Source organism: Chionomys nivalis, chromosome 1 (genome assembly GCF_950005125.1).
Source record: "Chionomys nivalis chromosome 1, mChiNiv1.1, whole genome shotgun sequence".
Classification (NCBI taxonomy): Eukaryota; Metazoa; Chordata; class Mammalia; order Rodentia; family Cricetidae; genus Chionomys; species Chionomys nivalis.
Genome location: NC_080086.1, coordinates 149649387 through 149676651, shown reverse-complemented (window position 1 = coordinate 149676651; position 27265 = coordinate 149649387). Strand labels below are relative to the sequence as shown.

At 47.0% G+C, this 27265-nt stretch overlaps 1 protein-coding gene across 6 annotated transcripts in view; it reads left to right on the top strand.

The window, feature by feature from the left end:
- Nucleotides 1-27265, top strand: part of Prkag2 (protein kinase AMP-activated non-catalytic subunit gamma 2) — a 272029-nt gene that overhangs the window by 195147 nt on the left and 49617 nt on the right. For all 6 annotated transcript variants that reach the window (XM_057783031.1, XM_057783034.1, XM_057783028.1 and 3 more), the window contains one exon: nucleotides 18687-18756. In XM_057783031.1, the coding sequence (XP_057639014.1) occupies nucleotides 18687-18756 (70 nt within the window). The remainder of the gene's footprint in view (nucleotides 1-18686; nucleotides 18757-27265) is intronic.

Genomic DNA, 27265 nt, shown 5'->3' with positions numbered 1-27265 from the left:
TGCTCCCCATTTCTCATTTCCCTCCCCTCCTCCCAAATATTGCCCTCCCCCCACTTCCCTCCCCCTATCCCCACTCCTCTTCTCCTCCCCCCACTCCATTCCCCCTCCCTCTCGATACTGAAGAGCAGTCCAAATTCCCTGCCCTGCGGGAAGACCAAGGTCCTTCTATCTACGTCCAGAAAGGTGAGCGTCCAAACAGGCTAAGCTCCCACAAAGCCAGTTCATGTATTAGGATCGAAACCTAGTGCCATTGTCCTTGGCTTCTCATCAGTCTTCATTGACCGCCACAGCATGCTGTTCTTTCTAAACTTTTCCACATTCCAGCCGTGAAACAATTCCAATGGAGGGGGGGGGGATCAAGTTTGCCACAGCAATGACCCCACTCCTGATACCAACTTCTGTTTTTGTTTTGTTCTTGTTGCTGTGGTAAAAGCAACTTAGGAGTTTAGTGTCAGCTCACAATTCAAGCTGCAGCCCACCACCACGGGGGAGAAGTCAAGGTAACAGGATCTTGAAGCAACTGGTATGTCCAGAATCAGTAGGGAGTCGTGAACACTTCCTTGTGCTCAGCTCACTTTCTCCATTTCATGTAGCCCAGCATCCTTAGCACAGGGAATGGTGCCACCCACAGTGAGCAAGTCTTGCCATCTCAATTAGCACAATCAAGCCCATTCCCCATAGGTATGCCTAGAGGCCTTTCTCTTGAGTGATTCTCGATGGCCAAGATGAAATTACCGCTAATCACCACAGAGGCCGAGTGTCACCATAGAAAGTTGGCACCCTTGTGCTCCCTGCAGGTATGTCAGAGACAGGCAGGAGCCCTGACCCTGCCTTCACATCTCCTCACATCAGTTGTAGGTGCGTAAGACCGCTGTGTTCTAGTTTGCTTCGCTGTTTCTGCGATAAAAAAAAAAAACCAACCAAAAGCAATGGAGGGAGAACTGTTTATTGGCTTACAGGTTACAGCCTATCATTAAGAGAAGCCGGGGCGGGAGCCTGCAGAAGCAGAGAGAAGCATTCACCTGCCTTCCTTACACCGCCCAGGCCCACCTGCCTAAGCGGGGCACTGTGGACTGAACTCTCTTATAGCAATTAGCAACTAAGAAAATGCCCTACAGACATGGCCACTGGCCAATCTGATGGAAGCAGTTCTTCGTTAAGCTTCCCTCTTCCCAGATATGTGAAGCTGTCAAACCAACATTAGACAAAACACATGGTAAGATGTCTGTCACCTACAAATCTTCAGGGTACAGAAGGATGAAGGGAACACAAAAAAACTAATTTTGAGAGAACTTGTGGCCCTAACCCTTTCTCTTGCCATGGTCCACACTTAAGACATAAACAGTCTCTGGAGGGTACAGGTCTGGTGGCCACCTCGGCTCAGCAGGGAAATGACAGACTCGCCATTTTCTCTCTTTCTTTCTGTTTTTCTTTCCTTCTTTCTTTTTTGTTTTTGTCTAAAATGTCTTCGCTTTATTTAAAAGTTAAATGCTAATTTAAAGTTTCACAGCCTCCTTCATCAAAACTCTATCAAGAATTTTAATTACACTATTCTACTATCTCTGGGCAGTAACATTTCAGAAGTTCATTTAACACTTTTCTAATATTCTTCTGAAAATAGTTAATATTTTATTTTTACCTAGAAGTTATGAGAGTTCATCAATCTATGAATAGCCATTACACATCTTTTTTTTAACCAACCATAAGCACTATCTTTTTAAATATAAACTAACTACCCAATGGGTACTCCCCACAACACACAATCCCCCCCAAACTCCCCACACCCAGAGCTGAAAAAGCCAAGTGGACACTTTCTTGTTTCTGAGGCATGGGGCTCAGCACCCTTGGGGCACAGGTCCATTCCATCTTCATTGCCACAGGCTGCAAGGATAGCATTGACTCTGTGGTCGGCCATGTGCAGATCAGAGTGGTACTTTCTCTTAGAGTCCACTGGCCTGATGTTGCTAAAAGTGGCACTCTAGTTGATGATAGCCCTCACATAGGAAGTGGCTGTCTATCACTGGTCCGATCTCTGTCTCATGGCCACCACAACCCCTTTGCAGTAGACCCCGGGCTCCCTTCTCTAGCCTTGTAGTACATCAATCTACTGTAGCACAAGGAGTTGCCTTCAGATTCCTGGGGACAGAGCAGTGCCATCTGCTTCTTCCTCTGGGCCAGGAAGTTCCAATCCATTCCAGATGTGAAGACATGACTGCTGCTCTTCTAGCTATAGTAGCTGGATACTCCCGTACTGTAGAGCCATTTTCTAATCAAATTCAGCTGTCTAACAATATTCTTTGCCACTCCTATGCACATATGTGTGCACACATACACACATGGGTTTCCCCCGACCCCATGGGTATGCAGAATTATAACCCAGCGGATGCCTCTAAAACCATGGTGGTCCACTCCTGTAATATCAGTATTTGGGAGGCAGAGGCAAGAAGATCAGGAGTTCAAAGTCATCTCCCTCCAGCTACAGAGTTGTAAGCTAGCCTGAGCTATATGAAATCCTGTCTTTAAAAAAAAATAAAAATAAAAAATCACCTCCACCATGGCAAGCAAGTAGCAGCCTAGTTTTCGCTTGGTTATTTGCTGACTTAAGAATGAGCAAATTTAAATTATTCTTTCCCCCAAACCTCATGTTGCTCTCTAATACAGAGCTACTATTTATCATGGAGAAAGAAAGAACACACTGTGCAACAATTTTAACAGCACTCTCACTTGCATCCTTTGTGTACATGACATTCTGTGGAAACGAGAGGCCATAACATATATGCTCCATTTCCTTCTTTAGCATGCATCAGTGAACAAAAGAAGGAATAAGTAAGAGAAAACATTATCCTGCCATTCATAAATGTGTGTGTGTGTATGTGTGTATGTGATTAAGTCAAGTTCCTCTGTGCAAGTTTTACCCTAAGTCATCTGCAAAGCAAATCATTCTTCCCATCCTCCTGTGTTGAAAGTAAATAAACTATTGTTTTATGGTGACTGGCCCAGTAAGTGCCTTCCACTGTCCATGAGTAGGTCACACTTTATAGTTCAAAACCCAGGCTTTGATTTCTCGCTGCTTTGTTTCTCATGTTCCCATTAAAGTCAGGGAGGCCTTAGTGGAGTCAGGCACACTTCCATTTCTTCCATTCCTTCTGTTTGTTTATTTATTGTATGCACATGCAGGTCCTGATCTAAACCTTCACACAGATTCTCGGAGAATACTCCTTTCTCAGCCCCTGGCTGCCTGCCTGTGGTCTGGACTTCTTCTGTCTGCCACAGCCAGATCTTAAGCGTCTCCTCCTTTTTACTCCCCACAGAATCCACTTAGGGCCAGCGATATGGCTCAGCAGCAAAGGCTTTTGCCACCAAGGTGACTTGAGTTCACACCCCAGAACCCACATGGCAAAGGCAGAATTGACTCCTACAAGTTGTCTACTTGCATGCATGACACACACCAAATAAATAAATAAATAAATAAATAAATAAATAAATAAATAAATAAATAAAAATTTTAGGGTGACCTCAATACAACTGTGAAGGATCCAGAAAGTTCTTCAGCATCTGCACCCTCTCTGCGGGCGGAACTTCTTTTCTGTCAACTTCTTGGTGATGTTTAATTCAGCATATGAGGATCTCTGACTTCCAGATTTTCTTTCTTTTTGTCCTGGAACTAGCTCTTGTAGACCAGGCTGGCCTTGAACTCACAGAAATCTGCCTGGCTCTGCCTTCCAAGTGCTGGGATTAAAGGCATGCACCACCTCCGCCCAGCCCAGACTTTCAATATTATTTTCACCACTATCCCTGACTTCCTCAGTAGCTCTCAACTGCATGTCTTCCTGTGACCAGAGATGATGGATAGAGACATGCACACTCAATGTAGAGCTGACTCACCTTTAACTTTCTCCCTTGTAGCTCCAGACAGCTCCAGAGAGACTGTAGCCACGGTTACTCATGTGTAGAAAGGATGTAAACCCTAACATTCTGAAAGGGAAGTAGTGTCGTTGGTTTTTTGTTTGCTTGTTTGTTTGTTTTTACTCTTGGGGGGCCTACCACCCAGATTCCAAATAAATACACAGAGACTTATTCTTACTTATGAATGCCTGGCCTTAGCTTGGCTTATTTCTAGCCAGTTTTTCTTAACTTAGCCCATCTATCTTTTGCCTCTGGGCTTTTCCTTTCTCTGTTCTGTATACCTTTTTCCCCCTTCTTACTCTTGGTTGGTTATGGTCCATGGTGTAATCCTCCCCTTCTCTTGCTCCTCCCTCTTCTCTCTTCCCTATTTATTCTCTCTGCCTAGAAGCCCTGCTTATTTCTCTCTCCTGCCTGTCTATTGGCCATTTAAGCTCTTTATTAGACCAATCAGGTGTTTTAGACAGCCAAAGTAACACAGCTTCACAGAGTTAAAAAAAATACAATCTTTGTATTAAACAAATATTTCAAAGCATGAATGAATGTAACACATCTTAAGATAATTATTAAATTCTTAAGATAAGTCTTAAGAAAATATTCCGCAACAAGAAGAGTAATGGAAGCCAGGCAGGCAGCAACAGAATCCTCTGCCACAGAGCAGTGTTCATCCAGAGGGGGCACAGCTCGTACAGTGTGCACACCACCTTTGTACAGTAATCTGTGCTAATTAGCACATGCAGCTGAGTTTAAAATAGGAAAACATTTTCTTTTGTATTCTGTATTACATGGGCTAATATAATACATATACTATACTTTGTATATGTATATGAATAATACTATGTCATGGTCTAATCTGAATAAATATGTATACATACATAGGATTTAAAATTTTTCCAGTTATCAAGAAACTATAAGCTAAAGACTTAAAGGTGGAAGGCACTGAGTGATGAGATTCTCATGTAGAAAAACCCAAAGGCTCTATAAAGCAAACACTTTTCAAAGGAAGAACAGCGTTTCTATAATCCCAGTGCTTGGGAGACAGGCAAGAGGATCACGAGCATGAGGCCAGCCTGGGCTGCATAGCAAGACCTTCTCAGAAAAAGGAAGAAAGGAAGGAAAGAAAAAGAAAGTTGGAGAGAGTTGGAGAGGAGAGAGAGGAGAAAATAAAAGAAAGAAGAAAGAGGGGGAGAGGGAAAGAGGGCAGGAGAGAGGACTCAGCAGTTAAGAGCACTTTGTTACTCTCACAAAGAACCTAAAATTGAGTCCCAATACCTACATGGTAGCTCACAGTTCCAGGGGGTTCAATACCCTCTTCTAGCGTCCGTGGACACTGTATGTACACAGTGCCTAGACGTATGGTGCATACAGGCAAAACATCCGTACATATGAAGTAAAAACAGTAAACATTTTAAAGAGAAGAGACATAGAAGAAGAAAAGAGGAGGAGAGGAGGAAAAGGAGAGGCGGAAGGAAGAATTGGAAAGGTACTTGATACTTGAGTCCAAGGTGTAGCCTAGAGCCACAGTTTTCAGACGGGGTGGTTGTGATAAAAGCATCAATTCAGATGAGTGAATGAAGCAGAGTGCTCAGAAATAGATCACACACACACACACACACACACACACACGTCAACTGAGTTTAGATAAAGGGTAGCGATCACCTCGACGGGAGAGGAAACTGTCCAGCAACTATGTATCATCGTGTGTCTCAAGAACCTGAATCAAAACAGGTCACAGAGATGAATAGAAAAGTCAAAGGTAAGATTTCGAGGAGGCAGGGACAGGGACACATAGGTGAGGAAGGCCAGGGCCAGGAAACCTTGCCCCTTTGTGTTCAGAGAGTGTCCTAAGCTTTCAGAAGGGGCACCGTGTGTAACTCAGAGGTTCCAGCTCTCTGGTGGAGTGGTCAGGCCTCTGATCCAAATATATGAAAGCAAACAGCACCTGGCCAAGAGGAAGGAGTCTCCTGACCTATGGCCAAATCGCTGCATGTAATTTGCAGTACAGGCGGCAAACCGGAGCACTGGATATAACAACGCACAAAGAAGCCCCGTGGAAAGGGGAGCCCAGGAAAGGAGGGGAAACCCAACACATCCATTTCTTTCCTCGCTGCTGTGACAAAGGCCTGGCCAGGCAGCTTTGAGGGTGGAAGGGTTTCTCTTGGCTCACAGTCGGAGGGTGCCGCCCATTGTGATGGAAAGGGAAGGCCACATTTCATTTGCCTTCCGTGAATGCCGGTGCTCGGTTGACTTTCTCCTTTGAATTCAGTTTGGCGACTCAGCCCTCGGGATTGTGCTGCCCACATTTGGGGTGGATATCCCATCTTTGTTTATCCAATCTAGAAACATCCTCACAGACATGCCCAAAGGTTTGCTCCTGGGCGATTCCAGATTCTCTTCAGCTGACAATATTAACTACTATAAATGGAAACAAGGAAACAGTGTCAGCCCACCAAGAAAGAAACGTCCTTCTTCGGTGACCCCAGTGGGCAGGCCCTCCCATATTTAATCAAGAAAATGCCCTATAGACTTGCCTACAGGCCATCTGTTCCCAGATTACTCTAGCCAGTAGGTGTGGGACCCCTGCTACCTGGAAGATGCTAAAGCCCTGGCAATGCTGTGCCAGGAAAACAGGCTTCTCCTTCCAGAACTTTCTCTCCCCTGTGGGGGAGACTCAAAAGGAAAAAAAACAATTAAAGTTTCTAGAAGGTTGTTAAAGTAAATCTTCACAGCCTGAGAGGGAGAAGGCAAAGACACAGAAACACAAATCATAGGAGCAGTGTCAGCCTGGGAGAGACAGCTTAGAAGAAGAAAGGCTAATGGTGTCTGGCTTCAGTTCATCATGGACCAGACAGCATGGTGGGGGCATAGCATAGCAGCCTCTGTGTGTGTTTGGGGGGGGGAATGCCTGAGCTTATAGCCTCTGTGTGTGGAGGGGGGGATGCCTGAGCTCACAGCCTCTGTGTGTGTGTGTGGGGGGGGGGGAATGCCTGAGCTTATAGCCTCTGTGTGTGTGGCGGGGGTGCCTGAGCTTACAGGTAATCCTCCACGTATATGGTTTTGTTGTTGGTTTTTTTCAAAGATTTATTTATTTATTTATTTATTTATTATGTATACAACATTCTGCTGCCATGTATGCCCGCATGCCAGAAGAGGGCGCCAGATCTCATTACAGATGGTTGTGAGCCACCATGTGGTTGCCAGGAATTGAACTCAGGACTTCTGGAAAAGCAGTCAGTGTTCTTAAGCACTGAGCCATCTCTCCAGCTCCTTTGTCATTGTTGTTGTTGTTGAAGATGGGGTAGCTCCTGTTGCTCAGGTGGCTTCTCAGACTCCCAGGCTTAAATAGTTCTCTTTCCTCAAATTCCCCAGTGGCTGAGACTACAGGGGGAGACTGCACACCATGGTGCCCAGGGGCAGGGGGCAATAGCTCAGTTGGTAAACTGTTTGCTACACATGCCTGAGGACCTGAGTTCAATTCCCAGCATTCACGTAGAAAGCCGGACATAGAGGCACGTGACTATAATCCTCGCTAACAAAACAGATGGGGGTTCCCTGGAGCTTACTGGGAGCTCCAAGTCTAACGAAAGATCATTTATCAGAAACTAAGGAGGAAGACTGCCACTGTTGACCTCTGACATCCACACACACAAACATACGTACACACATGCCACAAATTTAAACACTCATGGTTTCTGTGGGCCATGCTCCAAGGATAGCTCAACAGTGACCTCTGTCGAAGGGTCTCTCACAAAGTGGCCCCAGGAAGTCAGCCGGCACTAGCTCTCATCTGGAGGAGACTCACCTGAGAGGGGACCCATCCCCAAGCTCCTGTGGTTGGTGGCACAGGTCAGTTCGCTGCAGGATGCCATATAGGAGCCTTGGTTCCTGCCACGTTGGTCCCTCCAACATGGTGGCCTACCCCTTGTAGTGAAGAGGTGAGCAGGCCTGCTTTTTGTCCCGCCCGGCTCCCGCATGGTTAGCTTTACACCCGAAATAACAACACACAAATTGTATTCATTTAAACACTGCCTGGCCCATTAGTTTCAGCCTCTTATTGGCTAATTCTCACATCTTGATTAACCCATTTCTAATAATCTGTGTAGCACCATGAGGTGGTGGCTTACTGGCATGTCTGACCTAGTGACTGGCTCCATGACATCTCACCTCACTTCCCTTCTTCCCAGAATCTTGTTCTGTTTACTCCACCTACCTAATTTTCTGTCCTATCAAAGGGCCAAGGCAGTTTCTTTATTAACCAATGAAAGTAACACATAGACCCTCCTCCATCAATCCCTAACCTTCACTCAGCACCAGCAAGAGAGAGGAAGGACTAGAAAGACCACATCTTATAGACAGTTAGCTCTTCCTCGTGTGGGCAATGCCTTGTCCTCTTTGCCATGTTCTCTTAGTTAGAAGCAAGATGTAGATAGATACAGCTCGGTTAGTCAGTAAGAGCAGAAAAATCCAATCACAGCTTGGGCAATCATAGACTCACCTTACTAAAGATGTGTGAATGGCCAGTAAACACGTGAGACGGTGTCACTAGGGTTCAGTCCCCTATGCAAGGCAGGTGAGATGAAACACACCTGTAATTCTAGCACCTGGGAGGCGGAAGCAGGAAGCTCAGAGGTTCTCGGTCATCCTTGCTACCTAACAAGTTTGAGGCCAGTCTGGGCTACATGAGACCCTGTCTCTAAATAATTAAATGTATAAATATATGCCATTAAGGAAATATGTTGAAACTACAATATGGATTTTTTAAAAAAACAACCAAAGTTAAAGATCTGAGTGGTCAAGATGACTTCCTGCCAAGCCTGATGACCTTCCATCCCCAGAACCCACTTGCTGGAAGGGGAAAACAAGCTTCCACAAGTTGTCACTATGGGCACCTTCCTCTTTGCACCACGGCAAAGCCCATACCCACACCAGCACCACCACCCTTAAACACTCCAGGCTGTAAAGATGGCAGGCGTTCGTCCCGGGCTGTGGAGGGCTTTCTTTTCAGTTCGGGTAGTAGTACACTTGTTTTGAATCACTTTGTGTGGAACAAAGGAAAACAAATGGGGAAATAGTCCCCCTCCCCCGTTCAATTTTATAACCTTTCGCCAATTTATGGCCAGAGCTTCCACAAATGATGGGATTAGAAAGGGTTAAATATTAACAAAAATCTATTCTGGAAGGTGTTGACAAGCAGGTCAGTTGTTGGGCAAAGAGTAGAAGGCAGTGGGAAGACGGGCTCTGGTGAGGATATGGTATTCTGCCTGTTGTTTTAGACATTTTGATGCATTCAGAATGGAAAAGGTGATTGGTGACCAATATACACTGTCATTCACAAAGTTGTCTCTAAGGCCCTCCATCTAGTAAGATGTGGGTATTTAGTCTCGCCTTTCATCCTAGAAGCCCAGAGGCAGAAACACGTGGATCTCTAAGTTCAAGGCCAACTTGGTCTACAAGTTTAGACTTGTTTTTGAAAGAAAGAGGCAAACCGTATTCTGGACTTTGACTAATGGGCTTCTCAGAATCCGATCTGAAGCATAACAAGCTGCTCCCACTGGCCCTGTGGGGTGAGGGAGGGGTACATTCAGGTCTTTCTGCCAATTTCTAATGACTCCAGCATATGTTCAAAAAAACAGGTATCTTATTATCAACCGCTATGTTTCCTTCCTGTCCCATAGCAAATATCAAGATAAGCGTTCCGAATAAATGACCATCTCCATAATCTTAGCAATGTCTTTGCTTTGGGAAGTTAGAAGGCACTTCAGCTCAGAGAATCCAGATGAACCCATTTTCTCCACCTCTTACGTTACCACATTTCCCTGGAGTGGGCTTTCAGTTGACTCTTACTGTGGGTATAGGTTGCCAGTCTCTCCCGAGACCCTGCAAAATAAATTCTCTTTGGAGGACATGTAAATTAAGGGTAGAGAGGAAATAACTTTGATAGCATTTGACTTTTGAAAAGTACCAAAGTGAACAAAACCTTGCCCTCAAGTTTATCAGTCAGAAGGTATCCGGAGTAAGTGTGTTGTCTTCACCTCTTCCGGCAACCAATCATTTACACGTAAAGTCTCTGTGTGGGGGAAGGAGCGAGACTGGGCAGCTCCTCCCACCGCCTCCAATTGGAGGGATCTATGGGCAAAAAGCATTTGCTGTCATTATTTCTTATCAGTCAAGGAAAAGCAATTCTCATCATTTCTAAACAGGAGGAGGGTCCAAGGGAAGCTTGAGCAAATGGAATGAAATAACCTCTCAACCCATCCATGGCCCCACAATCCAACCTTACACGCTGAATCTTCATTGGATGACTAACAAGGAACAGCTAGCTCATATGTGTTAGACACGGGCCTTGCAGACATGAGCCAACCTTCCTCTGCAATGAGCTTACAAGCCCTAGAGGACACATGGAAGTGATAAGTCCCTACTCTAGGCCCTACAGGAGAAAGGTGTGTTGACCTACACACATACATACAATTAAAATATAATTTTTTTAGATACAATAAAGAGAAAACCTTTTAGGTTTTTATATATCTGGAATTTAAGAAACTATATATGTAAGTGTAATAATTTCATTTCTTTAATTTCTTTTCTTTTTTTTTTTTAAGAGAGGGTCTTTCAGCTGGGCGGTGGTGGTGCACGCCTTTAATCCTAGCACTTGGAAAGCAGGGGCAGGCAGATCTCTGTGAGTTTGAGGCCAACCTTGTCTACAAGAGCTAGTTCCAGGACAGGATTCAAAACTACAGAGAAATCCTGTCTCAGAAAAAAGAGGAGGGAGGGAGAGAGAGAGAGAGAGAGAGAGAGAGAGAGAGAGAGAGAGAGACAGAGAGACAGAGAGAGACAGAGAGACAGAGAGACAGAGGAGAGAGAAAGGGTCTTTCTATGTAGCCCTGGCTGTCCTGGAACTCTCTACTGTAGACCACGCTGGCTACAGAATCACAGAGCTCTGCCTTCCTCTGTAGAGTTATTTCTTAGTTTTATTTTTATTATGGTTAATTAGGTGTTTGTGGGTGGGTCTGTGCATGTGGGTGCTGCAGAGGCCACAGGTGTCAGATCCCCCTGGAGCTGGAGTTACAGGTGCTTGTGTGCCACCAATGTGGGTGCTGGGAATCAAACTTGGATCCTCCAGAAGAGCAGTAAAATGCCCTCAACAGCTGAGCCATGCCCTCCTCATATTGCATTCTTCTTAAATATTGCATTGAAAATTAAAGCATTCAGTTATGGGTAAATTAAAAAATGGTCAGAAAGAAGCAACTGACCAAAGTATGAGGAAGAGAAATGTCTTAGTTCCTGTTCTATCTCTGTGAAGAGACATCACGACCAACGTAACTCTTTTAGAAGAAAGCATTTAATTGGGGCCTTCCTTGCAGTTTCAGAAACTAGTCCACAGTCGTCAGGGCAGGAAGTAGACAGGCATGGTGCTGGAGCAATAGCTGACAGCGTTACATCCCGATCTGCAGACAGCAGGCAGAGAGAGAGACTGGGACTGCTGTGGGCTTTGACACCTCCCAGCCCACCCCCCAGTGACATAGCTCCTCCAATAAGTCACAGCTACTCCAATAGGCCATTCCTCTCATTTCCAAACAGTTCCACTAACCAAGGACAAACCATTCAAACATGAGCCTGTGGGGGACATTCTCATTCAGACCACCACAGGAGGGCAGGGGGGGAAGTGGGGGTCAGAAGGGGCTCCCTGGTAAAGGCAGTTCTTAAAGGACTAAGTGGGGCCATCCCAGTTATGGGGAAGGAGAATAACTCTATATTGTCATTACTGCCCTGCCTAGGCACATGGCCTACTCCAGGAACAAGCAGGACCGTCCAGCCTCAACATTGAATCAGATGCTATCATCTACCAGCAATTGAGTTACAAAACAAAAAAACAAAAAGCTAAGCTTAAACACATCTTTAACCCCAGCATCAGGGAGACAGAGGCAGGCAGATCTCTATGAGTTCAAGGCCAGCCTGGTCTACACATCAAGTCCAGGCCAGCCAGGGCTATGTATTGAGCCCCTGTCTCAAAAACAAGAACCACACATCTCATACTGTTTTAAGTAAGATTGGGATCTTGTGTTGAGCAGCATTCACAGCTTCAGAAGCTGGGGCAGCCCAGGCTAGCCCCAGGCTGGCACACTGTGTGAGGCAGCTGTTTAAGAAGGCAGGAGAGAAAGAGAAGTGAGTGCCATCTGGACACCAGAGAGGATGCATGCCCTGGCAGCCAGAGCTGCTCAGAGACAACTGGGGATGATTAGTGACTTTGGTTCCGTGCACTAAATTATTGAGGAGCTCCTTTTCCTGTATTTACGGTCGATTTATTTCTTGCAGTAGCTATTTCAGGTTTCTTTGTTTTTTAAGGCAGAGCAACCTCTCAGAACCTTGGTGCATCAGGGGGTGCTTTTTCGGTAGTCGTTTTATGATTCTGCGTCCAAGGTGAAGCTTTTCCTTCCGAGAGTTATTCAGAATACTCTATCTTGCGGTCCCCAAGCACAATTAGTAAGGTCGATCTTAATAATTCAGCACTCTTCACCAACCAGGACACCACATCTGTAATGGCTCCATCTTTTGCAGGCATCCCTTTAGTAAAGCCCAACTCAGAGCAGACTGTGCTACCCACTGGAGCCCTGGAGCCTCAGATTGGCTGCGGAGGCCAAAGGCATACAGGTAGAAAGGGAAATCCCATGCCTAGCAAAGGAAAGAGCCATCAGTTCCGGAGTGCAGAGTTTGTCTCGCCAACTGGCTGACAACCAGCAATGGATGGTATCAGGAGCACACATCCCTCTTCCTGGATGGGGCGGTACTGAGCCCTTCCCTCCCTCTTTCCTGCCCTGGCTTTCTCTGCCTGTCCAGAGCAGCTAAAATTAAGTCTGGCAACAAGTCTGCTGAAACTTTAAGAAAACATTGCCATAGAAGGGCAACTGAGGACCACCAACTTTAAATCATTTCTGCCCATGAATTGGCCTTCCTTGGACCCTGTCGAGATTCATGCGGGTGCCTAGGAGCTTTGAAAGCCCTTGACTTCTTGGAAAGGACTGTGTGATGGAACAGTATTTCATCTGTCTTTTCCCGCTGGTCTATAGTTGTCTGTTTGAGAAAGATGTTTTCTTGCCAAGTAAAAACCCAAGGCCATAAATTTGACTTCACCGACTTATTACACAGAAATTCTTACATTTCAGGCCACTGCTGTGCATCCACTGTCAGGACAGTAACAGGAGCATAAGCTAACTTACTGCAGTCTCCAGTCTCTGTTAGTTGAGGACCACTATGTAGGGAACACAGCCCCTGCCTCTTTCCTGTCTGTGTCTGTCTTCCAAGAAGCAGCTCATCAGGCTGACAGGTGACATTGATGGGGCTTCTAACCAGAAGAACCAGTAAGGGGGTCGGGGGCTGGAGAGATGGCTCAACAGTTAAGAGGGCTTACTGCTCTTTCAGAGGACCCTGGTTCAATTCCCAGCACACTCATGGTGACTGACACCTTCCTTAAGTCTACTCTGGGAAATCCAGAGCCCTCTTCCGGCCCCTGCAGGCACCAGGTACATTCACAGTACACATACAGATTTTAAGGCAAAGCACTTAAAATAAAAATAATCTTTAAAAAAAAGAATCAGTAAGGGATTTTTAAAAACTATACCAACACTACCACAATAATAAGAAAGCGAAATCTGAAGTCTGAGAATGTCCAACACTTCTATACTTATCACCAGACTTGTTCTTTTGCGCTAATGGTAGACTTAGGTACTGTTGCTGCAAGATACACTCTGGAGTTGCCTTGTGTCTTTCATGGAGGCTGGAACCTCATATACTGCTGGCAAGTGGTACAGCCACGGTGCAGTCCAATTTGGCAGTTCCTCAAAATGTTAAACACAAAGTTGCCATTAGACTATGACCTAGCAACTCCATTTTTGGGTATTTAACCCCCCAAAATGAAATGCATGTCCCCACAGACGTATGGACATGAATGTGGTGGGAACCACCTAAGTTAAATGCTCACCAGCTGAGGAATGGACTAGACGTGAGACAGAGCCACACAGTGCAGTACTAGTCAGTGATAAAAAGGGAAAAGAAAAACAGTTTCAGAAAGCAGTGACAAAAGACTCCATAATGTATGACCCCGTGTGTGTGAAACACCTAGTGGAGAGACCAACAGAGACAAAAGGAGATTAGCCCCAGGCTGGAGGGGAGCGGTCAGCAGGAGATAAGAAAGTGCTTCTCTTTGGGATGGCAGAAAGGTTGCAGACTTGGTTACGTGACTCAGAATACACTGCAAGCCACTGCACTAAGTGGACGAACTGATTTTTCCAGTAAATACATTCTTAATCCCAATTGTCTTTTCTTTTGGAAAATTGGCTTGGCAAGTGGGGAGGGAGGGCAGTGTGACATCTTAAGCCGGATGTGGACGCTGACACAGGCAAGATTCAGAACAGGTCCATCGCTATCAAGGTCCCTCAGTTTGACCTTTTATAAAAGCCACAGTCACCTCAGTGCACCCTGCCCTCTGACCCCTAGCATCCACTAATTTGTACTATCTCAGAGCATACATGAATACAATATATTACCCTTAGAAATGGCTTTTATTTGACTCAGTGTAATTCCCAGGAGACTTGTCCAAGGTTTACTTGAGACAAGGTCTCACTGTGTAGTTCTGGCAGGCATGTAACTCACTATGTAGACTGGGTTGGCCTAGAATTCAGAGATCCGCTTATCCCTGCCTCCTGAATGCTGAGATCAAAGGTGCACACCTCTATCCCCAGTTTGTCCAACATACAATTGATTGACCTTTTGTTTTGTTTGTTTCAAGACAGGGCGTCTCTGTGTAACAGATGTAGATCAGGCTGGCCTACAGTCACGGAGATCCACTTGCCTCTGCCTCCCAAGTGCTGGGATTAAAGATGTGTGCCACCACTGCCCCGCTGGTTGACCTTTTGAAGGGCATCACAGTGTTCCATGGTATAGATGGTTTGCTGTGTTTTCACCAATCATCCATTAAGTGGCACCTGTAACGGCCAGTTGAGGCTTTTACAAGGGCAGCTGCTGTGAATACCCAGGTACAGCTCTTCTGTGTACACGGACACCTTTTGTAGCCCTGGGATAAAGTAAGGACTCAAGCTGTGCATGGCTCTGTAGGAAACTGCCAAGGTGTTTTCAGAAGACTCTTTTTATTCTGGATTCCATTTCAGATTTATTTTTAATTATGTGCATGTGTGTATAGGTCTGTGCACATGAGCATATAGGTCTGTGCACATGAGTATTTAGGTCTGTACACATGAGTGTTTAGGTCTGTGCACATATAGGTGTGTGCACATGAGTGCAGGCAACTGAACTTAGGCCTTCTGGAAAAGAGCAGCAGGAAGCTCTCAGCTGCTAAGCCATCTCTCCAGCCCCTCCCTGTCTGTATCCACCCCAGCAATGGAGAAGGGGTTCTGTCGGGTTCCTTCCTCACCAACATTTGACACTGGTACAGTTTTGACCTTAACCATCCTAATGAGCTTGTATTGACATCTTCGTCTGACTTACATCACCCTGAAGGCGGATGCTGAGCCTTCTTCTTGTGCTTGGTACCAAATCAGCACTATGTTCCGCCTGCTCTCTGGTGAATTGTCTGTCTCTTCACTCATTTTGTCTGTATCCTGACTAGATTCTCTCTGAGTTGTCAGCATTTTTTTTATATTCAAGACACCAGTCACTTGTTGACTATGTGGTTCGTAAATATTTTCTCCCATTTTGTAGATTTATTAATTTTCCCCTTTTATGAAGAATGTTTTTGATGTCTCTACCTAATCCTAGGGCCCAAAGATTGTCTCAATTTTTTTTTCTCTAAAAGGTTAACATTTTATTTTATCCCTGACTCAAATTGAGCCAATTTTTGGAGAATTTGTGAGATTTACATTGGGATAGTCTGGGTTGTTTTCTTTTGCTTGTTCTGACGTTTGATGACCAGAGCTCCACTGGTTAGGAGTGTGGCCACCCTTCTGCATTTCCCAAAGCTTGTCTTGACACTGGCCTGGAGGCATGTCTGGCTGCAGTGGCTTACTGTTTCTCTGCTGATACCACACAGTCCTGATTACTACAGCTATACTGGGAGCTTTTCTAAAAGATGTGTTGTGTTGTGTTGTGTTGTGTTTCGCTCCGTTTTGTTTTGTTTGGTTGGTTTTTTGAGACAGGGTCTTTTTTTTTTGTTTTTCGACACAGGGCTTCTCTGTGTAGACCAGGCTGGCCTTGAACTCACAGAGATCCCGTTTTTTTCTGCCTCCCAAGTGTTGGGATTAAAGACAAGTGCCATCACACAGGGCCTGTTTTTACTTTTTTAAAAATTTTTGTGCATTATGTGTCTCTTTATGGTTTTGAGCAACATCAGTGCGTTGCCCTGGAGGCCACTGGAGCTGGACTTGCGGACAGATTAAGCCACCTGATAAAGGTGCTGGGGACTTAACTGTAAGTCTGTCTGCTAGAAAACGGTGGACCCTCAACCACCTGAACCATCTCTCCAGCCCCCTCTGTAAGCTTTCCTTTTGGGAAATGTGACTCTTCCCACTTTGTTCTAGATTTTCGGGTATTCCAAAGCTTGTACCTTTACACAAGATAATCAGCTTATCTGTGTCTACGAAACAGAGTACCTGGGATTTTGACAGGACTTGAAAGAAACCCAAAGATGACCTTGGAAGATAATTGACTTTTTCTGTTGGGTCTTCCAGCCCTAGAATGTGGGGTACCCCACGTTGATTACCTCTGTGTATTTTTTTTTAACTCTTGGGGGCCTGCCACCCAGCTTCCAAATAAATACATAGAAGTGTACTCTTATTTATGAGTGCCTGGCCTTAGCTTGACTTGTTTCTAGCCAACTTTTCTAACTTTAATTATTATTATTATTCCATTTCTCTTCAACTACATTTTGCCCCTGGGCTTTTTACCTTTCTTTATATGTCTGGTCTTTCCTTCTTACTCCGAGGCTGACTGTATGACTGGGTGGCCTCTGGCATCCTTCTCTCCTCCTTTTCTGGTTTCTCCTTCTTCTCTCTTCTTCAGAGCTTAGATTTCTCCTATTCATTCTCTCTGCTTGGCAGCCCTACCTATCCCTCTCAGCCTCACCATTGGCTGTTCAGCTCCTTATTAGACCAATCAGGTGCTTTAGACAGGCACAGTAACAGCTTCACAGTTAAACAAATGCAACATAAAAGAATGCAACAAATGTTCCACAGCATAAACAAATGTAGTACATTTTAAATATCCCACAAGACCTCTTTTCACCGACAACCCCTCATTGATGACAACCTCATCCACACTGTGCAGTTTTTTAGAATATAAAGTCTATATATGGTTTCCGCTTATTTTACATACTAACTTTCTTTGCAGAGATTGTAAACAGTATTTGATGTCAGCTTCTGCACATTTCTTTTTTTATTATACCAGATGCACTGTGTTGATCCTATGACCTCACGGATCTTCCCGTTTGGTTTGTTTGCAGTCTTTGGGATTTTGTACGTAGATAGCCTGCCATTTGAACCGTTTCGTTTCGTTTCTTCCCAAGTAGCATGCCTTCTTTACTATTTTTATTTTATTCTTTGAGAACTTCATACATGCATGCATGCATGCAATATATTTTTAAAATATACATATTTTTTAAATTTTGCCTGCAAGTATGTGTGTGCACCACCTACATGCAGTGCCTACAGAAGCCAGAAAGAGTGCCAGATCTCCAGGAACTGGAGTTAAAAGACTGTGGGTGCCCCTAACCAATGAACCACCTTTCCAGCACCAACACTGAATGTATTTTGATCATGTTCCATCCCCTTCCCCTTCAGCCCTTCCCTCATCCCCCACCCCAGGCCCTCTTTTCCAATCTTTCTTTCATCCCTTGTACTTGGTTGAGCGAGAGCTGTGAAACCGCTTGCTCCTGAACTTAGAAGTTAAAGTGTTCAGGTTTTCACTAAAAGCATGACAAAATGCATAATTTTATCACAAAACATCTTATCAAACTTTTTTTTTTGAGAGGGGGACATTTAGATTTAGCTATTGACCCATCTAAAGTGACTAAAGAGGTCTCTACTTCCTGCTTCTGTGCTGTAAGAATGACAAGTTCCCGCAGAGGTCGGTGACCCCGCAGGTGCTGGCCGTCGGCTGCCTCGGTCCCCTCCCTGCGGGCGCTGTTCGCCCGGATAGCAGGCGGCTGCCAGCCTCGCCGCCTGCCAACCCGAGCTGGCGATAGGGAAGTCTCAGATACCCAAGTCCAGGGCGACGGGCGTGCCCGGGGCCTGATTTAAATTGTGTGAACTTCTGGCAGCAAGCTGCGGCGGTGAGGAAAGAGCGAGCTGCGAGCGGAGGAAGCCAGTTGAGAGATCTGCCGCGCAGGGGGTGGGGGAGGGACTGGAGAGCGCGCGAAAGCGCCGGTGAAGCGCGGCCCCGCGAGCGGCCTCTCCTTTTATGGGAGCCGTACGCCGCCCGCGCGGGGCCTCGAGAGGGAAGCGCGCCCCCGCCGAGGGTGCGGCGGGTGCCCATGGGCCCACACCTGCGCGAGGGCGCGCGTGCCCGCTGGCGCGCGCGGCGAACGAAGCACTGGGACCGCCGCTCCCCCTTCCCACGCTTGCTCGCGGGCCGTACCAAAGGCGCGGGGGGAGCGGAGCGTGCCATCGCGGCCCACCTGCGGCTGCCCGGCCTGGGCGGGGACGCGCTCCGCCCTGGCCTGCCGCGCGTTCCCGCCGCCGCGCGCGTCCGCCGCCGCTGCAGGCCCCTCCTCCCGGGGCGAGAGAAGCCGGATCGCCGCGGCCCATGCTGATCCGTGTCCTCCTCCTCCTCCCCCTCAGGCGGCGCTGGCGGCGGCCCCGGGACCCGCGGAAGCCGGCATGCTGGAGAAGCTGGAGTTCCAGGAGGAAGGTGAGTGCGCGACCCGCACCCTGCGCTGCCGGCGGCCGGCACCGGGACTGCAGCCCGGTCCGGGAGAAGCACCGGACTCCCGGGATGCAGCCCGATTCCTGGGGACGCAGCCCGGCTCTGGGGAAAGCACCCAGCCCCAGGGAAGCAAGCCCAGTTCCCAGGGACACTGTCTGACTGCGGGGATGCAGCCCTATTCGCCGGGTTGCAGCCTGGTTCCGGGGATGGAGCCGGGTTCCCTCGCTCCGAGGATGCAGTCCTGCACCGGGGAATGCAGCTCCGCTCCAGGGGACGCAGCGCCGCTCCCGCGAACGCAGCCGGGTTCCGGGGGACGCAGCCCCGCTCCCGGGAGCGGCCGCCCGCGCGCTCCGAGGGACGGCCCTTTTGTCCTCGGCACCCGAACTCTAGCGAGAGCCAGGTGTCATGCAGCCCTAATTGTGCATGTCACCGCGCGCTCCGAGGACACCCAGGAATCACACGGACAGCCCATGCCTTCAAATAACAAACCGGTTCCCTTCTCTGTATTTGTGGAAATACCTCCAGTAGGGTGTGTCTCCCCCAGCCCCCAATGGGTAAAGTTAAATCGGCAAAACCGAAGTGGCTGATTGAACCGGTTTGAGTCCGGGCGACCCCCTCACACTTGGCCATCCTGTCTCCTCTCCTGTCGCCTGGTTTTTCCTCTTCCTGGCCTATTTTCCAATTGTATCTTCTTACAGGTAAATAGCCTGGATCTTATTTTGAGGCTGCTAACATTTAAACGGGGAAGTCGAAAATGAACTTTATATAAGATGCATGACCATTTGGAGACTATAAAAGGCCTTATGCAGTTTCGCGTAGTTCCATGATTTATTTAGCAGCTGCTCTTTTTTTTTTCCCCAAGAGTACTGACAGAATGAAGGGCCTGGAACAAAGAATGTGCCGTGTGGATGCCGTCCCTTGTGCCAACTTTACTTTAATACCCCTGTTCATTTATGTTCAGACAATTACTTAAATAAGCATGCACAGCCAGCTGGGGAGTGCTACCCTGATGGCGTTAGGCCGGTTCAGTTGTAGCTTCATGGAAGCACTTCACAAATGTGCTGGCCTAAAGATAACGTGTTTATAACGTTATAATGTCTTCGTTTTTAACAAATGGTGCAATTCAAACTCTTTCTGGGCTTCGTTTGTGTTTTGTCCTCTCAAAAGGTAAGCCTGTGTCTTGGTTAGGGTGCACCTCCTCATCCCTTGATGTTAGTATATTGCACAGCAGGTAGTGACCACCAGCTGCAGGGTTTATGGTGTGAGCTATCCAATGTTTTGCAGATTAAAGTGAGACCTCCCAGAGTGGCGCCTCATTCATATCTCGCCTCCATCTCTTACTCCGTCCCCAGACAAGTGGTATGAGTTCTCTGTGCCTTAGTTTCCTCTTGTATAGAATGGAGCTGATGTCCCAATGCTTCCTCGAGGGTTAAATGAGACCATCTGCACTGTGGTATTCAGACACTGCAAACCCAAAGTCAGTGCTTTGTAAAAGTTACTTTCACTGAGTGCTATTAGCCATGTGGGGAATCAGACCTTTAAAGGCTTTTACTATTGAATCACATGGGGATTCTGCTTAGCACAGGCTTCATGGCTCTTCTTTTTTTTTTTAATTTAATTTCATTCTGTGTGCATTGATGTGAGGTTGTGGGATCCCCTGGAACTGGAGTTACAGACAGTTGTGAGCTGCCAGGTAGGCACTGACAGTTGAACCTGGGTCCCTCTGGAAGAGCAACCAGTGCTCTTAACCACTGAGCCATCTCTCCAGCCCCTCGCAGCTTTTCTTTTTCCTTGAGATTTACGTCATTGCACACTTCCCAGAGTTAGCTCTGCACTCTTCCGCCTCTGGCTCGCCTCTGCAGACTGTGTCGTGAATGTGCATTGTTAAAGCATGTGAAAATAATAGAGTGAGTGCCCCCTTTCCACCCATCTATTTTTAATCCGCCTCGCCATCATTACTTTTAAGCACCCTGGATCCCACGAATAACCCTGTCAAATGTTTCTAGGTTCTTAAAAGGCAGAATGTTAAACAACTACTTGGAAGCTGTCAGGCAGAGCTAGAAGAGGGAATGGTGTTGGTGGAATAGTCCAGAACACTGCTTTGTTTCCCTGGAACTTTAAATGGTTGGTTTACCTGGAATTCAGGAAAGCTGCTTGTTTGAAGGGAGAAGGAAGTTCCAACAGTGAGACATCACACCTGCAAGTCACCGGGAATATGTGTCCCGATGCTAGCTGTTCACAGAGCAGGTCCGGATTGACGTTGTCCTGTGGTCATTTCTCAACTTCCTTGTTACCCAGTTGATATCTTCAGTTACACATTGGCTTTTGGAGGCATGGCGTAGAGGTGATAACATTTGTTATACATGGAAGTACATGATAACCGGTAGTGTTGTATCCAAGCTGTTTCTCTACTTCCTAAGAAATCTCACCTCTGTTCCAGTTCTTAGAAGGCATCCAAGGGCATTAAAGGAGCTCGGAGGAAAGGAGAGGTGGAAGTGAGGCCTGCACGGCATGGTTGGGGCTGTTGATCACCAGAACTATGGTGGTACCACTACAACGACGGTTAGGGAGATGCTTCTGCTCAATGCTCTTGTGTCTGCATCAGTGTAGACTGGGCTTCCTCTCTGCTGCGTCATAGTGAGGCTCCAGGTCATGGGTCATCAGATGCAGCAAAGGGCCTGGCCTTGTGGGCTATATGGTCTCAGGTTTTGTCATAGCTGCCCAGCTTGCCCTTGATGCAAGAAAGCATCCCAAGGCCAAACACAGTGGGTAGGGCTAGGTTCCAAGAAAACTGATTTATGAAATGGGCCAAATCTGGCTCCTAGACACAGCATACCAAGCCCTGCTGCACATGCCCCTCTGCATGGCTGCCACCCTTCCTGCCTCCCACCAAGCTTACTACGGCTTCCAGGTGCACCCCAAATCTTTTCTCTGAGGCTGTCCCTCTATGTTTTTTCCCCTATCTCCCCATTCTCTGCCTCTCCTGGTGTCTACCGCTAAGATCCCAGTGGCCACCTTAAATGTCTATACTGACTTTATGATGTTGGGAGGATTCAGTGGTCTGATGAGTGCAAAGCCATGAGAACAGAGCCTCTCTGGAGCCATTGCTTGACGTGTTTGCTTTTTTAATTTTTTTAAACTCTGGGTCCAGTCACATCTTCTCAGCGTTTGTGTTTATCTATTTTAACCTCCTTGGGTTTGTTTCTTGGCTGGGTCTGAGTGCCCGAGCACAGGCTTGGCTGCTTTAGAAATCATCTCCCTGTAGTTGCAGTGCTGGTCATTCAGCCTGCTGGAACCTGGCACTGTTCTCCCCCTGGACACCTTTTTGGCTTTGGCTCCATCCTTGGCTTCCGTCCCGTCATCCCCTACAGTCTGGGGAATTGCAGAGGTTAGATTTAAGGTGACTAGCTGCCGTGGTCTTCAGATCTCCGTATCCTTCATGATCTTTCCCATCTGTACCCTGGGTTCCATCCTGCCCCCGTTCTTCAGGCAGTTTTCAGACCTCACTCACACACAGTCTTGTTTTGGGAAGCCTGGCTGACTGAGTCTAGAGTGATCAAAAATAAGAAAAGGGCTGAGGAGATAGCTCCGTCAGTAGTGGATTTGCTGCTCAACCGTGGTGCCCTAGTTTCCTCCCTGTCGCCGTGACAGACACCATGGCCTACAGCAACTTAGAGAAGAAAGGGTTTATTTCATCTTGCAGCTTGTAGATCACCATGAAGGAAAGTCAGGGCAGGAACCTGGAGGCAGGAATTGAAGCAGGCAGAGGCCATGGAATAGTATTACTTACTGGCTTACTTTCTGTGGCACCCAGGCCACTTACCCAGGGCCAGTACCACCCACAGCAAACTAGCCCTCCCACGTCAATTATTATTGTGAAAACACCCCTCAAACTTGCCCACAGGCCAGTATGATAGAATTGTTTTCTCAACCGAGGGTCCCTCTTCCCAGGTAACTCTGGGGTCAAGTTGAAAAAAACTAAACAGCAAACATGAGGAACTAAACTCAATCCTCAATACCCACATATAAGAGCCAAGCATGGTGGTGTACAAGCCTGTAATCCTGCATACTGTGAAGGTGGGCAGATCCCTGAAGCTTGCTGGCCAGCCAGACTAGCTCCACAGCACCTCTAGCCTTCACCCATGCACCCAAACACTTAGATGTGTGGATACGTGAATACTTAGACACAAGGAAGAACAGGAACTACTCTGTATGGGAGGGTGAGCATCATTTTCCAGTCAAGCTTCTCAGAGTTGAGGCCCGTCACATGAGGGGATGGCTGCCTTTCCTTGGATAATCCATAGAGCCTCCTGAGGTTTTGTTGCAGCGTTGCTATCATTATGGAGTCTCTCTGCCAAACATGGGCCTGGCACTTGGAGATCACTTGCTTGCTTTCCATTCCTGTTTGGAAATCAGACTCCAGAGCATCCAATGACCAGTGTACAAAAAATTATAACTAATAATTTTAGTTATAAATTTTATAACTAGTTTAGTTATAACACCACTAATAACCGGGTGTTAGCCCCTTGGTAGACAGCACATCTTGGGCATGCAGTAAGTGAAGATGGGCTCTCCGTGGTGACAGCACACTGTGGACATGCAGCAGTCTTTGGTGTCTCACAGGTTACCATGCACAAACAGGTACAGTTTCCACATGGTATTAAATTCTTATGAGGATAGGAAATTAAGCCATACAGATGGCTCTGCCGCCTTTGCAGGGAGGGAGAAACCTATGAAACTGTCCCTTCTCACTTGCCTTTCAGAGCTAGAAGAGTGAGGTGTGGCAGAGTCAATCTGCAGATTGTTGCCTGTGACGTGAAGGGTGCTGACCTCTGGTGGTAGACGTGTCAAGTAACAGGTTCAGAAGGTCTGTGCGCTGAACTCTGGCCTTCTCTTGCTGTTTGTAGGCCAGGAATATATTGATTCTTGACCACAAGATTAAGTAAGGTTATACGAAATATCTGTAGTTGGATTTTCTTCCTGCCTAGCTCTCCCTGTATTTAACATGTTGCCACATGTTTTTAGTACACCTAAAGTCAGGTTCTAACACATCTTGATATCTTAGACTTAAGAAGGTAGACTACTTGCCTAGTAAACTATGCTTTGGAGGAAGTTTGCACCCCCGCAGAAGTTTCTGGGATGAAATTTTGGCCCCCATGTAACATGGAAAGGTGGTGGCTCTTTAAGAGAGAGGCCCCAGTGAAGTACTGAAGCCTCTGGGCCACACTCTCAAAAGGGATTGATTGGTTCTTCCAAGGACAGGCTATAAAGGAGCCAGCTAGCCCCACCACTCTGCTGCTTCTGGCCATGAGAAGAGTCTGCTCCCTCTTGTACCAGCTGCCATGTGATGCCCTCCCCTGTTATGACACGGTCAGCCTCGGCAGACATGGACACTATATTCTTTAGCTTTTTCCTACCACCAAAATCAAGAACCAAATAAATATACTTTCCCCAGAACATGGAATTCTGTTCAAGTAGCACAAAGAGGCTAAGACAGACAGACAGACAGACAGAAAAAGGTTGTGTTGCCTGGAAAGGAAAGATCCATGACCAGTTTAAACAAACAGGAGAATACATAGGAATATTTGGATATTGGAAAGTGGATCTAATCACCAGGCTTTGCAAGTGCCTAGAACCAACTAGAAAGTCATCAAGAACCAAGACAGCACTTCTGGTCATTTCACTAGGGTCACGTGAGCTTCCCTCCAGAAGACTGTGTCTTGCTACCCTATAGCCCTGGTGGGAAATGGCCTCCAGGTGCCCTCACTGTCCAGCTGGCACTCCACAAGCCCACTCACAAACTGGACCTGTGGTTTGGCCCTTGTGGCTCCCAGCTTCACCTGTCACATTCAGAGAAGAACCGTGGTATTTGTACAGCAGCATTGGCATCGCTGGAACGTTGGAAGTGTTTTTAATGTTCTCTTCTCCTCCATCTGTAAGAGTTGCTGGTATTACTGTGGCACTGTGCTAAGTCTCAGGGTGACTCTAAGGCAAATCCATTACCACCCCATCTCATAGAGAAGGAAACTGAGAAGGGAAGAGGGGAGGTGTCCCCCCCTAAGATGGCATGCCCTGCACAGCAGAAGTCACACTCCAGACACATGGTACTCACCTGGAGTCAAGTCCTTGTTGGAGTCCACTGTGAGGTCATCGTCCCTTCAGAACGCTCTCTTACCCATGGTCACCTCCTGTTTATCCTTTGCACCAATTCTATCCCTGTATCCAAGCTTGCCATGGTTAGTAGAAGCTTCTCTTGCTCAGAATCCGGTGTGCAGCATCAGCCCTCATCCAACTCCTGACCAGTAGTCCACGGAGTTGCCCTCTGCCCTCTTCTTGAAGCTCACCCTTAATTTCTGTGACCCAGCTGGAGCAGCTGCTTGGTCCTTGGTGGGTTTCTCACCATGGCTGGCTGTTGGTTCTCTCCCTGGATTTTTTCCTCCGCCTTTTGCAGCAAATGTAAGATGATGTGACTCAGCTCCATGCAATCACCCTTCCTTCCTGAATGCCAGATGTTCCAGTGGCTCCATCTGAGGCTCACTCCCTGGCTCTGCCCAGCATGCATGCTGCCCAGCGTTTGATTTCATTACCAAGAAACCTGAATGTCTAAGGATGGCCAGTACACCTCTCCAGCTGGACCTCTGTCCTGCATAGGTGCCCGCCCACCTGTCAAAACCAGTCATGATCCCCGTGCTTGATCCCCATAGTCTGGTCTTCTTACCTTCCTCATCTCTTCCTCCCCGTTACACCCTCTCTCTCTCTCTCTCTCTCTCTCTCTCTCTCTCTCTCTCTCTCTCTCTCTCTCTCTCTCTCTCTCTCTCTGTAGAGGAAAGGATTTGTCTTAAAACTCCCAGGTCACATGCCATCACTGAGTGAAGTCAGGGAAGGAACCTGAAGGCAGAAGCTTGAAGCAGAGGCCGCAAAGGACTGGCCTTGCTCCTTGTGATTTGCTCACCCTGTGTTTTTATATAACCCAGGATCACCTGCCCGGGGTTGGTATCACCCGTAATGGGCTGGGCCCTCCCACATCAATCATTAATTGAGAAAATGTTCTACAGACTTGCCTATAGGCTAAGCTGATAGAGGTATATTCTCAGTTGAAGGTTCCCTCTTCCCACGTGACCCAACTTGTGTCAGACTGACAAACAAAGCAAAACCCTAACCAGCACACCTTTTCTCTTTTCCTCTGTCTGCCTACCCCCACTCTTTATTCTGTCAGTTTGGTTTGGTGAATGGCACTTCCTTCTTGCTTTAAGAGAATGATGTTTCTCCCAGCTACCTCACCCACGACCTCTTAGGACTGCTTTCTAATCATTGCCTGTAGCACAAATAATAAAAACCCAGAGACAGTTATTGGGGTTCAAGCTGAAGACCAGGAAAGCAAAACAGCCATACCAATAGAAAAGCCTTACCTCTACCAAGGCTGAGCAACTGCAAACTGAGCCCTGAGCCTTCATCTCTTCCCATTTTATATTCCCCTTTAGTGCTGGGATTAAAGACACGTGACTCCCTAGTACTGGGATTAAAGGTGTGAGCTAGCACCACCTGGATCTGTTTCTGCATTGATCTTGTGTAGCCCAGGGTAGCCTTGACTCCTAGAGATCCATCTGCCTCTGTCTCCCAAATCCTGGGATTAAAGATGTGTGACCACTGCTTGGCCTCTAGTGGCTTAGTTTTACCTTCTGATCTTCAGGCAAGCTTTATTTATTAAAACTCTGTTCCTGCCAGGCCAGGTGTCTTCATTCTTCTGTTGAACTACAAGTTGATCTCTGCAGCTTGCTCTGCCCCCTGAAGTCCTGCCTCTAAACTCCATGACCACCATTTGCCCATCCATGGGGTCCTCTTCTCCTTCCTTCCTTCCTTCTTTCCTTCCTTCCTTCCTTCCTTCCTTCCTTCCTTCCTTCCTTCCTTCCTTCCTTCCTTTCCTCTTTATCCTTGCATCATCCCTCCAACCTTTCCAGCCTTCTATGAAGTCCTTTGCCACGTGTACCCATGCTTGCATGCACGCACACCAACTCCACCAGGCTTCCTGTGGATCCAAGGATCAAAGGCAGAAGTTTGCCTTTGCAGGTCCTGGTGGTGCTGTGACAGCTGAGACATTGTTTTCTATAAATATCTGTTACGTGGATTTGGAGCTTTAGCACTCGCACATAGGCCTGGGGTACTTCAGGTGGTTGATTCTTATGAAAAAATGAGGTGCTTGTGTTGAAGGCACTGTGGGGATGGGGAGATCTGACTTTGATAATGATGAATAATGTAGAGAAGTAGAGGGGAGAGGAAGGTACCAAGTCGCTCCAAGAGGACACATTTCCACCGTCTGTGCAGTCCAAGCATGCTGTGTCCCGTGAGTGGACAAGTCAGAGACACTCAGGCAGACAGGACATGCTGCTAGTTGCAGAGTCTGTATCTGAAGGAGGGTCTTCTAGATCTTTCCTTTGTGGGAATGAGGTGTGTTCTGTTAGGGGTAGAGAAAGGGATCTGATTTGTCTTTGATAAT